Source organism: Camelus ferus, chromosome 6, assembly GCF_009834535.1.
Source record: "Camelus ferus isolate YT-003-E chromosome 6, BCGSAC_Cfer_1.0, whole genome shotgun sequence".
Lineage (NCBI taxonomy): Eukaryota > Metazoa > Chordata > Mammalia > Artiodactyla > Camelidae > Camelus > Camelus ferus.
This window is the reverse complement of record NC_045701.1, coordinates 15845797-15861170: the sequence shown is the minus strand read 5'-3', so window position 1 is coordinate 15861170 and position 15374 is coordinate 15845797. Positions and strand designations below refer to the sequence as shown.

Genomic DNA, 15374 nt, shown 5'->3' with positions numbered 1-15374 from the left:
AAGAAACAAGATAAAACACATAAGTTGTTACAATAAACGGAGCAGCTTAACTCCCTTATCGAAAGAGAAAAACTAAATGATTAAATAAGAAAGAGATGAAAATGAAGAGATGGGCCCAGATTATATATCAGGCACATGCAAACCAAAAAAGCAAGATAAGTAAAACTAGTATCAAATATCAATCAAGACCCATTACATTGCAAAAAAAATAGCCTTGAATTACATAAGGCAAAATCTCCTTGAAATACAAGGAGAACTTGATAAGAATGATCATTGCAATGGAAAACTTTAATACTCAGTATTTGACAACATGGTGGTGGAGGTGGTGATTCTTTGGAAGTCTGTGGCTAACCTTCTGGTGTCCATTGTGACCAGAGCCAAGCTGTAAGAGGTGGTAAAAGCAATGGTTTCATTTCATTTCAAAGTTGCAGCCACGTGGTTGGGTGCCTTGCCTCACTGTGGCTCTCCGTGGTTCATTTGTCCTCCTGAAGAGTCTAAAGCTACCTAATAGCTTTTTATAATCCTTTTTTACTTAAAGAGGTGTCTGTTGTCTGCAACTACGATCTTTTTTTTTTTTTTTGGTAAGTGACATGGCAATATCAATGAAATTTTAAATGTACATACTCTGACCCAGCAGTGAAAACAACAAAATGGCATTCTTCATCCATCAGACTGGTAAAAGTTAGAGGTGTTAAAGGAGTTCTGACACAAGAAATTTTATTTCTAGGAATTTATCTGACAGTATATAAAATATGTACTAGTATATGAACTAGCATTTCTTCAATAACAAACCAAAAAAAGATACATCCTGGATGTCTATCAATATTATTATATATCCATATTATAAAATTCTGTGAAGCTCTTAAGAAGACTTAGATCTGAATGTGTTCATTTAAAAAGCTGTCCATAATGTCTTGTTAAGTGAGAAGTGCATATTTCAGAATAGTATACATACTGTGATCCCTCTTCCTTGAATATAGTGTGTGTACGTCTCAAAGCAGAGGAAAAAATACGGAAGGATTTAAGGTAATCACAGTAGTAATTAGTCTAGGGAGTATGGCGAAGGAATGGAGGATGGTTCATTATATTTTAAACACTTCTGTATTGTTTGGAATGTTAAAAAGAATATTTTACAATTCAAATAACTGAAATAAAACTGATATGAAAAATAGAGACTGCTAAAGTTTGGTATGCAGCATCAGCAGGACAGGTACGTAAGATTTACAGCTGTACTCACAGGCCATGGAAATGTCATGGGAGTTGTTATCATGACACCAAGTCAAGCTTAGACAGAGAGGAAAGGATGTTAATACCACTGTCAAAGTGAGCTTATTCACAAAATTGTTGAAACTTACTATTTTATGTATGTAGGACAGCAGTTTCTGATTGAAACTGTGATTTCATGATAGATGCCTTAGCTAGGTCAGATGCCCCCAAGTAACTCCATTATTTTCTCCTCTGCTACAGAACTGAACACAGGGGAACTTCATATGGAGGGTTCACAAAGCATCAGTACATTTTATTCAGTTGTGAAACAAACAGAACTCCCCTTTGAGTGGAGAAATCTAGTTTTGCTTTTGGATGCTACCTCTCTGACTCTGAATTTTGGACTCCCAAGATGTCAAGTGTTAATGGCTTTGGTATGAAGTCAGTGACACTCACTTACATGGGCTAAGGAATGGTAGGGATGACCTTTAAAAGCAGTATGTTTACATTTGATTCGTTCAATCTAATAAATATTTATTCTGTCATGAAGAGAAAGTCTAGGATTTAATGAGATCTTTTGTTGGGTATAAGTAGCTAAGATTTGTAAAAGAAGTCATTTATAGTATAGAAAAAGGACTGACCAAAGGCAGATCAAACTCTGAATCTATAAAAATTAAGCCCTTGATTGATACTTTCCCTTTAAGAAAAACACACAAATAAAAACAAAAAACAGAGGTTACGTTGCTTGTTGTATCCACCCAGAGTTACAGATTTTAATGAGGTGGATGGCTTTCGTGAATTCTAACTCAATATCTAATAGTGTTGTCCACCATTTGCATTAAAGAGGAAACAGAAACAAACTCAAAATGCCCAGTCAAAGTCAGTGGATCATCAAAAACCACTCATACCAGAAGAGCTCCTATGATACACCACAGACATAACACTGAACCTCTTGAATAATTCCACAGAAATATACTGCCAAATAAACTTTAGAACTCACCTTAAAAAAACCTGGAAGTTGCTAAGTCATATAGATATTATAGAAAAGTATGTTATCATTGGAAAATTTTTCTTCCAAGAAGAAAATATAAGGAGGAAGTAGTAGTATAATTATTTTTCTTTACTTAACAATGTTCCCAAGCAGTGATTCATTGTGAGGTTTCTACTGACATGGAGGTTACAGACACACAGTGCTAATCCTGATGTCTGGAAATTTGTGTTAAAGCTATTTCATCTCAAAATATGCAGTTAAAAAGAAAACCCTAGTATTCCTTTAGGATTACTGTCAACAATGAAACATAATTTTAAAAGCCGTAAAGCCATCAAGTTAAGATATTTTCACCAGTAGCTTACCTGCGCACTGACCACAATGACCAAAGATGTGGCCATGGTAACTGCAAAAGACTGGTAGTCTGCGATGTGCTGTCCGTCTTCTCCAGCCACGTTGTAAAAGGCCCCATAGGGGATAAAGAAAAGGGCTAATGAGGTGTAGATCCCATGTGCCACACAGATGAAAAATTTATGCTTGTTAAAAAGTAGATTCAGCTGTCCAGGTCTGTAGAGCTGGGGACAATCCATGCTGTTCTGGTCACTAACATCCTGTCAACAAAGAGTTACTTCAGCGAAGGAGGCTTGAGAAGAAGTTGGAGAGGCCCTGAATTCCCTATCTCCAGAAACAGCATGTGCATGTCTAAGCCTGTCCTGATATGCACTATTCAATTTGTTTTCATTCCCACAGTAACCTAAATGGTAATAAAATGATCCACATTTTACTGGTGCAGCCAAATAGAAAAGTTTGGAGATTCCTCAAAAAATTAAAAATAGACTTACCATATGACCCAGCAATCCCACTTCTGGGTATATATCTGGAGGGAACTCTAAGTTGAAAAAATACATGCACCCCAGTGTTCACAGCAGCACTATTTACAACAGCCAAGATATATAGGCAACCTAAATGTCCACTGACAGATGACTCAATAAAGAAGTTGTGGTGTATTTATATAATAGAATACTACTCAGCCATACAAAAGAATAAAATATTGACAATTGCAGCAACATGGATGGACCTGGAGAACGTCATTCCAAGTGAAGTAAGCCAGAAAAGAAAGAAAAATACGATATGGTATCACTCACATGTGGAATCTTAAGAAAAAAAAGGACACTATGAACTCATCTATAAAACAAGCAGACTTGCATACATAGTAATCAACCTTATGGTTACCGGGGAAAGAGGATGGGAAGGGATAAATTTGGGGGTTTGAGATTTAGAAATGTTAGCCACTATATATAAAAACAGATTTTTAAAAACGTTTCTTTAGTATAGCACAGGGAACTATGTTCAGTATCTTGAAATAACCTTTAATGAAAAAGAATATGAAAATGAATTTATGTATATATATGCATGACTGGGACACTGTGCTGTACACCACAAATTGACACACTGTAACTGACTGTACTTCAATTTTTTTAAAAGTGGGAAAAAAATGATCCCTATTTTATACAAGAGGAACCGGAGTCTCCAAGAGCAATTCATGAGAGACCACACAGCTCTTACAGCAGAACCAGAACTTAACTTGCACCCAGATATCTGGCTTCAAACTGAAGTTTCTTTCCAACACTCTGTTGCAGCTGCACTCATGCTCCCGGGGTTCTAGTACCTCCTGTGCAGCCAGTGGCCCCAGGGGTTAGCTGTCAAAGCAGTATATGCTAGTGACCAGGGAATGTCAGCAGAGAGCTGCAGAGTCAGAATTGGTGCACCTGAGTTCCCAACTTTTGAGGGAAGGTGAGCAGGAGTAGGGGAACCGGGACTGGGGGAAACTGCATGGGGGATTCTATGGAGGAAGGAGCCGAGCCTGAAGAGCTGAGTGCTCTACCCAGGGAGGATTCCAACAGCAGTCACTAGGTGACCAGGACTAAGAATTGAGACAGAATGAGAAGGCATCATGCTTAGCCCCAGCAGGGTCCTGAGAGAAGCTGAAGCAGCGCTCCTCACACTTCACATGCGCACTAATGACCTGGGGAGCTGATTACGATTCAGGAGGGCTGGGGTGGGGCCTGAGAATCTGCATTTCTAACCAGCTCCAAAGTCATGCTGATGACCATGCTGTGAGCACCACAGCCAAAAAGTATGGCAAGAACTGACCACTGGTGACATCACAGGACCACGGGTGAGGTGAAGCAGCCAAGGAGGGAGCAACCCAGGCACGAACTCTGGGAACAGACCATGTTCCCCTTCTTGCTTGAAGGATGGCTCAGGTCTTGATGAATGGGGCCCAATGAGAAACACTGACATAGCTTCTTCAGGAAATCCTGTTTGTGACGCTCTTAGGTGCTTCTTCTGCTAGTCCAGTGACTGATAAGGTTACATGCACAGGCTTTGGAGCCAGACAATCCTGAGTTCAAACCCTAGCTCTGCTGCTTGGCAGGTGTGTAGTCTTAGACCTACTACTTAATCTGTCTGAGCCTCAGTTTCCTCATCTCCAGAAATGCAAACAACAGCATCTCCCTCACAGAACCGCTTATGATTAAATGCGTATGTATTCAACAGAGTTCTTGCCGCAGCTCTCGAGGGGAAAAAAAAAAACACACAGATGCTTCAATAAATAATAACAAAGTAATGACGATAATAATAAGGTTTGTCAATTTTGTTTAGCTTTTCAAGGAACAAGGTTTTGGTTTCACTGACTTTCTCTATTGGCTTCTTAGTCTCTATTTCAATTATTTCTACTCTAATCTTTACTTCTTTCCTTCTACTAACTTTGAGCTTTATTTGTTCATCTTTTTTCTAGTTCCTTAAGGTGTACAGATACGTTGTTTATTTGAGACTTTTCTTCTTCCTTGGGGTAAGCATTTATTGCTATGAACTTACCTCTTAGAATTGCTTTTTCTGTATGTCACAAATTTTGGTATATTTCCATATTAATCTGTCTCAAGGTATTTTTTTTATTTCTCTCCTGATTTATTCTTTGAACCATTGGTTGTTCAGTAGCATGTTGTTTAATCTCCACATATTTGTGAATTTTCCAGTTTTCACAAAATTTCTAGTTTTATTCCATTGTGGTTGGAAAAGATGCTTGATATGATTTCAGTCTTAAATAGTATTTCAATCTTCTTAAATTTAAGAAGACTTAAGACTTCTTGTGGCTTAACATATGATCTGTCCCTTAAAATGCTCCATGTGCACTTGAGAAGAATTTGCATTCTGCTGCTTTTAGATGAAGTGTGTATACACACACATACGGTTCATCTGGTCTAACATGTCATTTAAGGCATTTCCTTATTGATTTTCTGTTTGAATAATCTATCTGTTGATCGAAGTAAGGTATTAAAGCCTCTACTGTTACTGTATTGCTGTCTATTTCTCCGTTTAGGTCTATTAATATTCGCTTTATATATGTAGGTGCTCCTGTGTGGGTGCATAAATATTTACAAATGTTATATTCTATTATTGGATTAGATTCCTTTATCATTATGTAATACCCATCTCTGTCTCTTACTAGTCTTTGTTCTAAAGTCTATTTCATCTGATATAAGTATAGCTGCTCCAGTTTTTTGTTTTTGGTTTTTGTGGGGTTTTTTTTTTTTTCCATTTGTATGGAATATCTCTTTCCATCCCCTCACTTTCAGTCTCTGTGTGTCTTTACATCTAAGGTGAGTCTCTTGTAGACAGCCTATAGATGGGTCTTGTTTTTTAATCCTTTCAGCCACTCTATGTTTTGATCAGAGAATTTAGTCCATTTACATTTAAGGTAATTATTGATAGGTAGGTACATATTGCCATTTTGTAAATTGTTTTCGGGCTGTTTTTGTAATTCCTTTCTGTCCCTTTCTTCTTCTCTTGCTCTCTTCCTTTGTGCTTTGGTGACTTTCTTCAGTGATATACTTATATTTGTTTCTCTTTATCTTTCTGTATTCAGTGTAAATTTTTGCTTTGTGGTTACATGAGGCTTACATATAATTACATATCTATAACAGTCTATTTAAGTTGATAACTGTTTAATTTTGATCCCATTCTAAAACTCAGTATCTTTTACTCTCCTCCCAGATTTTATGTTTTTGATCTCATATTTTACACCTTTTTAACTTGTGTATCCCTTAACTAATTATTGTAGTCATAGTTATTTTTACTACTTTTGTCTCTTAATATTCCTACTAGCTTTATAAATGACTGATCTACTACTCTTATTATATACCATTGACCCCTGAACAACACAGGGGTTAGGGGCACTAACACTCACAAATCAAAAATCTGCATATAACTTTATAGTTGGTCCTCCATATCCATGGTTTCATATCCATGGATTCAGCCAACTATGGATTGTGGACTCACATAGTTCAAAACCATGTTGTTCAAGGGTCAACTGTATTTATCTATTGAGTGATACTTATTCTTTAATATGTTTTCTTGTTACTAATTAGCACCCATCTTTTCAGCTTAAAGAAGCCACTTTAACATTTCTTACAAAGCTGGCTTAGTAGTGATGAACTTCTCTGTCTTTTACTTATCTGGAAAACTCTTTATCTCTCCTTCAATTCTGAATGATAACCTTGCTGGGTAAAGCATTCTTCTTCAAAAGGTTTGAAAGTTCCTTTGAATTTGGAATATATCATGCCACTTCCTTCTGGGCTGCAAAGTTTCTGCTGATAGTCTTATGGGGGTTTGCTTGCACATAACAAGTTGTTTTTCTCTTGCTGCTTTTAATATTCTTTGTCTTTAACTTTCCATACTTTAATTACAATGTGTTTTTGTGTGAGTCTCTTTGGGTTTATCTTATTTGGAACTCTCTGAGCTTCTTGGTTCTGAACGTCGGGAAGTTTTCAGTCATTATTTCTACAAATATCATTTCTGCCCCTTTCTCTCTCTCTCCTCCTTTCTGGGACCCGTATAATGTGAATGTTAGCCTGTTTGATGTTGTCCTGTAAGTTCCTTAAGCAATCTTCACTTTTAAAAATTCTTTTCTTTTTAATGCTCTGATTGGGTGTGTTCCACTGTGTTATCTTCAAGTTTTTGATCCTTTCTACTTCTTCATCTACTCTGCTATGGGACCCCTGTAATGTATATATTTCAGTTCAGTTATTATATTCTTCAGCTCTGTGACTTCTATTTGATACTTTCTTATATTTTTAATCTTTTTTGTTGAAGTTCTCATTGTATTCATTCTTCTCAATTCTGTCAGCATTTTTAAGATCATTGCTTTAAACTATTTATTGGGTAAATTGTTTCTTTCCATTTCATTAAGGTTTTTTTCCTGAGGTTTTATCTTATTCTTTCGTTTGGAACATATTCCTCTGTTTTGTTTTGTTTTGTTTTCATTTTATTTGACTCTCTGTGTTGGTTTCTATACAGTTGATAAAACCACCACTTCTCCCACTCTTGAAGAGTGGCCTCATGTAGAAGATAAACCTTATTGTTTAACCCTACCCCAGCTCTTTGTTGTCTCTCAAACCTTCATGCTTGTCCAAGCAGCCTGTTATATTTCTAATAGCTCTCAGTAGTTGGGAATGTGCCAAGACATATCAATGTCCCTGTGGATTGGATCTCAGCATCTACACTCAGGCTGATTGGAATCCAGACCCTCAAGCAGCAGCTTTTGAAAACATGCAAATATGTACAGTCCTGTGGAACTGCAAGCCCACTGGCCACCAGAGCCAGATGACACAGAGCTGTCCCCTGGGCAGCAGCCACAAAAATAGGGACACCAGACACATGTAAAAGCTCCCTTCCGGGAGATACTGGTGCTCTGGAGTGTGGCAAAGGGAGGGTGCCAGGATGGCACCGACAAGTCTCATCTGTCGGTGGAGTGTGTTCCAGCGGGCTCCTAGATGTGTGTGGTAGATGAGATGCCTGCCCCTTGGGCTGATGCTTTAATACAAGCAGCGAGCCTCCATCACTGGGCATGAGCTGCTGCCTCTAAGCTGGGCCCAGGAGTGAATGAATCTGAGCACACGGGCCCATTTCTTAGATCACTTCAGTCTTGTGGGTCTTGGGACATGAGCCCTGCTGCTTTTGGGGAGCTCGTCTCTCAGGTGCAGGTCTTAAAAGTTAAGGTGCCCAATGTGGGGTGCACATCCTTCACTCCTCAGGGAGACGCTTCAGGCTTTGGATTTTCTCTGGGTTGTGGGTTGCCATGCTGGGGGGACTGGGTGGGGTTTATGACGAAATTGTGTCCCAGCCTCTCCAACCTGCTTCAATGTAGTTTTCTTCCTCTTTGCCCAACATGTAGTCTTCACTCAGACAGCCTTTAGGTTATTTCAAGAGGAAACTGTTGCATATGTAGCTGTAGACTCAGTGTGTCCGCGGGAAGAGGTGAGTTCAGGATCCTATGTTACCATCGTGAACTGTCTCCTTATTTTATTTTTTTCCAGATTACTCAATAACCATCTTTTCCCAGAAAATGCTTTATTTTTTAATATTTTATTCCACATTCTGGGCAGCTATGGGGCACCAAGAAAAGGAGCACTTGTGAACATGGGTGCTTAGAAATGGATGTGCTTAATCCTTTATATCTAAAGCCTTCAAGAGGTCATTAATTTTTGTAGAATTCCACAAAATATGTCATTCACAAACTGCCTTTTTCACATACAAGAAGTGAGGCTTACAACTGACTGCAAAGCCTCAGAAGGGAGAGTAGAGTAAGCTCATAATATGAAGATTTATATTTTGCAATAGATGGCTTTAGGCCAGAAAATGAGGCCTAGCGAATGGTTCTAACAAGAGCCTGGAGAAAGTCTGGTCTCTTTAAAAATACTTCAAAAAAAAAAAAAACTTTTTTAAACGGTACACTCTAACTGTGCCATGGAAACTCCTCTGGCCAGCCTTTTATTTCCCCTGAGTTAGCCAGACTTCTTCCCCATCCAGGAAGCACCCTCCAAGACAGCGTGTGCCAAGGATCTACCATGTGATAACTGATTCCCTCCCTTCTCTCCCCTCAAGCACACTGAGCTAGACAAAAGAAGACTGTGCCCTTTCTCTCTCCGTGGCTGTGGGGCTCCGTGTCTTCCTCTGCCGTTGGCAGGGCGCTCCTCTGGCCTGGACTTCTGGTTCTCGGCTGTGCTGGCCAAGGAAGTCTCCCCGCGGATGCTAACTCTCTGCACTCCAACCCGCTTCCATGATTTTCTCTGTATCCCTGCGTGGTTCTCTGCGCTCTCAGAGGCTCATACAGTATCCCCCGGTGTGTGAACCACAGGTACTAGTTCTGAGGCGTATTAGTTAAGTTCCATATGAAAAATAAGTTGAGTAAAAGTGCAGTCCTATGGATTTGGGAAATGCTGGGCTAAAATGAAATCAAAGAGACTGTTTCTTGCAGGACATCTCAGGGCCTTTAGAGTGGTAGCGTAGGGTGTGCATCTTTAAGAAGACAGTAGCCAAGCTCTGATCAGAGGATCCTTTGGAGGGGAGGGGCGGGATCTGGAAGGGGTTTTGATCCATGTGATACCTATTAAATCAACTGCACCCCTAGGACTCTTTCCATGACTAGCTAGAAGCAACTAAAAGGCATCTACAGAACAAAGAAGTTATAAAGACAGAAAAACACGTACCTGGTCAAAAATCCCCATGGCTAAAACAGGCAGTGATGTGTAGACAATGTTAAAAAGGGTGATGAACCACTGGTCATAGACAGTCTGAAAAGAAATGAACACACAGTGATAACCATCATCCACACGGGAGTGAAAACAGTCACTTTCAGGCTCTTGCATTAAATAATTCAACTTCCTGAGGCGGACGGGAGTTTGGCACTAGGGTCAGACAGACATGAGTTCTCCCCCAAGCTCTGCCGAGTTAGTGGGATACTAGACCTTTCTAAAAATCAATTTCTTCATCTCTAAAATGAAGCCATATTCTCCTTGAAGCGCTGCTGTGGGGATGAAAGGGCATCATACACATAGAACACTTGACACGACGGGGGGACACACAAAAGGCCCTGGCTCCTTATGGTCGGTTATTTCATTCTGGCTTATTGTAAGTCCAATTACCTGATCTAAGCAAAAAGCAAATGCACCACTAACATCTTCAGAAGGGAGATACAGAAATGAACCTGAGCGCCCCACCCTGTGTTCAGGTGGAGAGCTTTTCCTTGGGCGTGGTTTACAGCAAGATGGGCGTGGAGCTTGCTGCTCACTACACTGGGTATAAACAAGTAAGACAGTAAAAACATCCCCTTAGGCATATGGAGAGTACTTCCTTGCATGAGCGTCACTAAAAGTCAGTGAGGCATGTGAAACAGTCATTATATCCCCAGTATATTAATAAGTACATGGAGATGTAGAAACAGGATGTAGTAAGTGTTAGAGCTTATCACAGGCAAAGGCAAAAATCAAAACCTAGGCCTCCAGCTCCTAACCAATGTCTGTTCTACCATCCTATCATTCATTCATTATTTATTGAGAAACCACTATGTACCAAGAACCAGGTTCTAGGCAATAGTAATTGAACATGATACAATCAGATAAAAATTCCTTATGAAATTTGCACTGTAATGGTGTCAGGAAACAGACAATAAGTAAGATTATACATTCATATTATATGTATATAGTACATACAGTTGGAGAGTGAATGAGTGTGAGAAGGTAAAGATAACAGGGTAGAAAAGGGGATTACAAACGTGGAAGGGTTGTAATGGTGATAAAGTGACTGGAGAAAGTCTCACTAAGAAGTGACATTTGAGAAAAAATCCAAAGAAATAAAGAGTCGAAACATGCAGCTTTCCAGGACAAGAACATTTCCTATTGCAAGTAGATGCCACGAAGAACCCATGAGGCGAGAGAGCCTCTGGTATGTTCAGAGGACAGCAAGACGGTCCATTTGGCTGGAGCAGAGTGCCCTACAGAGGGTATGATGGCAAAGAAATAGAGGAAGATCCTATGTAGGTAACTGTGCCTATTCCCTAGGGAAAATGAGAAGACATCAGAGGATTCTGAGCACAGGAACATCCTGATCCAATCTGTATTTTAACCTGATCACTCTGGATGCTGTGGTGAGAACAGACAGAGGAGGGGCCATGGCGGGAGATGGGAAACCAGTGAGGAGGCTACTGCAGTGGTCCAGATGAAAGACGAAGGTGCTGGACCAGGTGACCTGCAGGGAGAAGTTCTGGATTTTTAATATATTCTGAAGTACATTTTCTTCTTAGGGAAGTTCTGAAAGCAGTAAGGAATCTTAAATGCAAATGCTCCATACAGAGAAGCTAAAGGCAGATTCCACATAGGTATATAAATATAGCGAGCCTTTAAATTATGTCCTGTACATGTAGATTATATCGAAGAAAAAAGTATTTTGGTGTCTTTATTGCTAAACCTGGACTTGGACTACTCTGTGTTAGTGTTATTGTTTATTCTTGAGATGGGTGTATCCTTGTTCAAGGAAAGGGGAAGTGGAGACTGCTCTTCAAAGGCCAAATCTCATTCTGGACTGTTCTGTTGAAGTTCCACAGGTGGTCTGACTCAACACTGAATAAACCAGACAGTGTAAAAATGCTGATTATTGTATTCTGAGCAAGGTTAGCCCTGTGGTAAGAAGTAAGGAGGGTGGACCTTCCCACTGTCAATCATCTTGAGGGGAGTTCAGTCTTAGGGCAAAAAAAAAGGGTGGGGAGGGTATAGCTCAAGGGGTAGAGAGCATGCTTAGCATGCATGGGGTCCTGGGTTCAATCCCCAATACTTCCTCTAAGAATCAATTAATAAGTAAACCTAATTACCTACCCCCACCAAAAAAAAAAAAAAAAAAGAGAGAGAGAGAACAGAAAAGGGAAAGGAGGAGTGGGGAGATGACGGAAGGAAGGAAAATGTACTTTCTGTGTATCCCAGAGAGTTGAGGCCTGGAATCCACATAGGAAGATCTGCTCAACATCATTCTCTTTGAGGGTGGGCCAGAGCTCAGCGGGCAAGATGAATTCTTCCACCAATAAACAGCTGAGACAGGATTTAGGCAAAGTAGTAACATTAGGGATACAATCAAGAGGCTTATGGTTGTGACTCAAAATAACCACCTCTAGTGACCAGTTTTAAGTTCTGTGAATGATAAATTTCCTATTATTCTTTGAGACCTGTTAAACTCTCTTCTTTGAGTCTGAACTCTGCTGTAAGGGTTTGAAAAGGAGGACTATGTCCAATGATATGCTAAGTGTTTAACAACTCGAAGGAAAGAAGGAAGGAAAGGAAAGGAAAGGGAAGGAAAGGAGGAAAACGCCCTGATTTGTAGCACTGACCAGTTTCCATGGTGTAAATACTTTGCCATGGCTGTTCAAGCAGTGATCTCACTAGCTAAGTCAACAAGAGACAGGCCATAGCTCGCCAGTATGTAGTATTTCCACCATCCAGATCCAACATATGCAAATAACCTCAAAAGCACAATTAGTAAAATATGGCAAAATAATTTAAAAGTGATGAGTCTTGAGTATTTACAAACTTTTTAATATAATCTAATTTGTAGTAGCTGTGTTTAACCACGGGCTCACATAATTCCTAAGAACCGAACAGTCAGCAATTAGGAACCAATATGGGCCAGCTCTAGCCCACCACAGCCTACGTGCATGCTTGGAGCAAAGTAGTACAAGACAGAAGCAGTCACCTAGAGGATCTTAGACTCAACGTGGCAAGACAGAGCCTGCAGAAGGGCAGAGCGATACCCAGAGAATCAGGCAACCGTGACAATAGACTAGAAAAGCTTGTCAGCATCACCTGGAAAGCCCCCAGGTATTTTAGCAGAGGTATCTGGAACAAGCCTGGATTTATGGTATTCATTTAAGATCGAGGCATGTACCCCTACACAGTAACAATTGGTTCATACCAAATGCCCACTGAAGATTAAAAAAAAGCTAAGGTAAAAACAAAACAGAAATATCTTCATCAAAGCATCAATGAACCAACTAATGGGGAGTGCCTGTCAAGACAAGGGAGAGGATTGGAATTTAAGAACTACTTCAAGGCCTAGATGCTGTTTTCTTTCTCCGGAGGCTAAGTTTATCTCCTTCTAGCAGTTGCTGAGGATGGGATGAAGGCCTGACGCTTTCTGGACCAGCCAGCTGTCCTGCCATAGTGCAGCCTGTGACCCTATTGCCAGGAGCTGCCTTTCAGTCCCAGCCCAGAGTGAGCGCCTCTACCTTCGATGGGCACTGAACCTTGGCCCTCTCGTCTCAGGAGACAGTCAAAAAGCAGAGGATCACGAGCTCCTCAGTCACCTCTTGTAGCTCATCAACAGCCCCAGGGTACATGGTTCAGAATAGTCAACCTCCAGGCTTCCAGCCCAGAGCAGGAGTGTTAACAGAGTCGCTGACACCAACTCCTATCTTCTGGACTCCTGTCTGCTTGGCCTTGTTCTCTTCCTTCAGATAAGCAAATGGGTCCAACAACTCTACTCCTAGACATGTTCAGAGTGTCTGCCCTCATGCACCAGGAGACGTATGAAAATGCTCAGGCCAGCCCTGCTTGTAACAGTCCCAAACCAGGAACACTTATCAGGAGTGGAACAGAGAAAGATACTGAATGCTACCAAATAATGAAAAGCCAGGAACTATAGTGATTTGCAAAAACACAAAAGAATCAAAAATATACAACGTTGAGCAAAAGAAGCCAGATAGAAGAGTATGATTTCATTTCAGTAAAGTTCAAAAATGTGCCATCTATTCTATGTTGTTTAGGGATTCATACTTACATGGTAAAAATATAAAAAACTGATTATAAAGTATCAGGGCAAGGACGACCACTAGAGAGTTGGACAAAGAAAGGGGTGTGACTGAGAGAAGCAAGGGGAGCTCCTGGGGGTTGGCAACGTTCTGGGTCTTGCACTGGATCAGGGCAGCGTGTGTCTGTTTTACAACAGTTTGTTAAGATGACATGTATTATGTATTACATACGTACTTGTAGATTTTTCCCATTTACAAAAAAAGTGCCATATTTTAAGAAAAAGGAGACACATGACCTTCTTTTTCAGTCATAGCCTGGTGAGACTTTCGGCACCAGGAGGATTCTGCACGTCCTGATGCCCGTGCCACACCCAGGACAATTAAATCATCAGTAATGTAAAAAATTTCCCAGGTGATTCCACTGTGAAGCCAAGGTTAATGATTTTAATCACCCCCATTTAATTTTTTTTTTAAAGCAATAGCTAACACAAATCCTCAAGTATTTGATGATGGCATCTGACTTTCGTATCAATTCATTTCACGATTGCAGTATGAGAAACGTCAAAGGGAGAAAGTGGTTAAACTGAAGTCTTAGAGCCCCACACAGGAACTGGTGCCATGAGATCTCTTCTTCCTCCACTTCATCCATCACCTAACCTCCACTCACGGAGAAGAGGTGATTTTAGGTATAAGAAAGAAAGACTCTGGAAAACGAAGACCTGTTAAACTATGAGTAACTGATGGTCCAGCCTCCAGTGCCATCCTCAGCACAAACTGGCCAGCACTGAACCCACCATGATTGGATGGTAGCAGGTGTAAGTGGGCATGCAGATGTAAAGCCTCACTTCACAGCGGGAGCAAGAGAGGCCAGGAAAGGAAGGTCCGTGAGAATAAAGTTTAAATGACTTTTTGCAATTGTTTGGAAGCATTTTTGGTGCCACTCAGAATCACAAGAAAAAGAAACTAGCTGATGTGTACTGAATACCTACTATGTACCAGGCACTATTTTAAGGGATTTACATATACTGACTCATTAAATAATCACAATAATCCTATCTGGTTGGTGCTATTAATAGCCCCCAACTGACAGATGAGGAAACACAGTTTGAGGCCCACTGGGTTAGGAGACTGTCTGACATCGTACACTGAACACAAAGATTTTTCAAAGTGCAGTGTAGGAAACTCTTAGGGGATCCACAATGTCAAAACTATTTTCAGAATGATGCTAAGAAGTTGTTTATTTGCTCTTTTCACCCTCATTCTCACACGAGCGTACACGACTTGTGATATCACAACCAGCTGAATGCAGAAGCAGCTCTGAGACCCCAGCTGCCTCCTATTGTGCTAAATAGGAAGAACTCAAGTATAAAAATGAACACTCTTCTATTTTTTGTTTTGGAAAAACACAAGATTTTTTTTCATTGAAATATGTCATTTAGGTAAGCATGTCATGGGTTCACTATTTTTTAGTGAATTAATAAATATTCAAAAATTGTTTTCTCCAATGTAATTTTTAATATTGTAAATATTGATAGATAGGGTCCTGCT

The 15374-nt window shown here is 40.2% G+C and overlaps 1 protein-coding gene across 1 annotated transcript in view; it reads right to left on the bottom strand.

The window, feature by feature from the left end:
* ATP8B4 (ATPase phospholipid transporting 8B4 (putative)) overlaps positions 1 to 15374 on the bottom strand; it is a 193063-nt gene that overhangs the window by 9915 nt on the left and 167774 nt on the right. The window contains exons 22-23 of the mRNA XM_032481217.1: positions 9745 to 9828; positions 2560 to 2805 (exon numbers count right to left, since the gene is read on the bottom strand). Of these exons, the coding sequence (XP_032337108.1) occupies positions 2560 to 2805; positions 9745 to 9828 (330 nt within the window). The remainder of the gene's footprint in view (positions 1 to 2559; positions 2806 to 9744; positions 9829 to 15374) is intronic.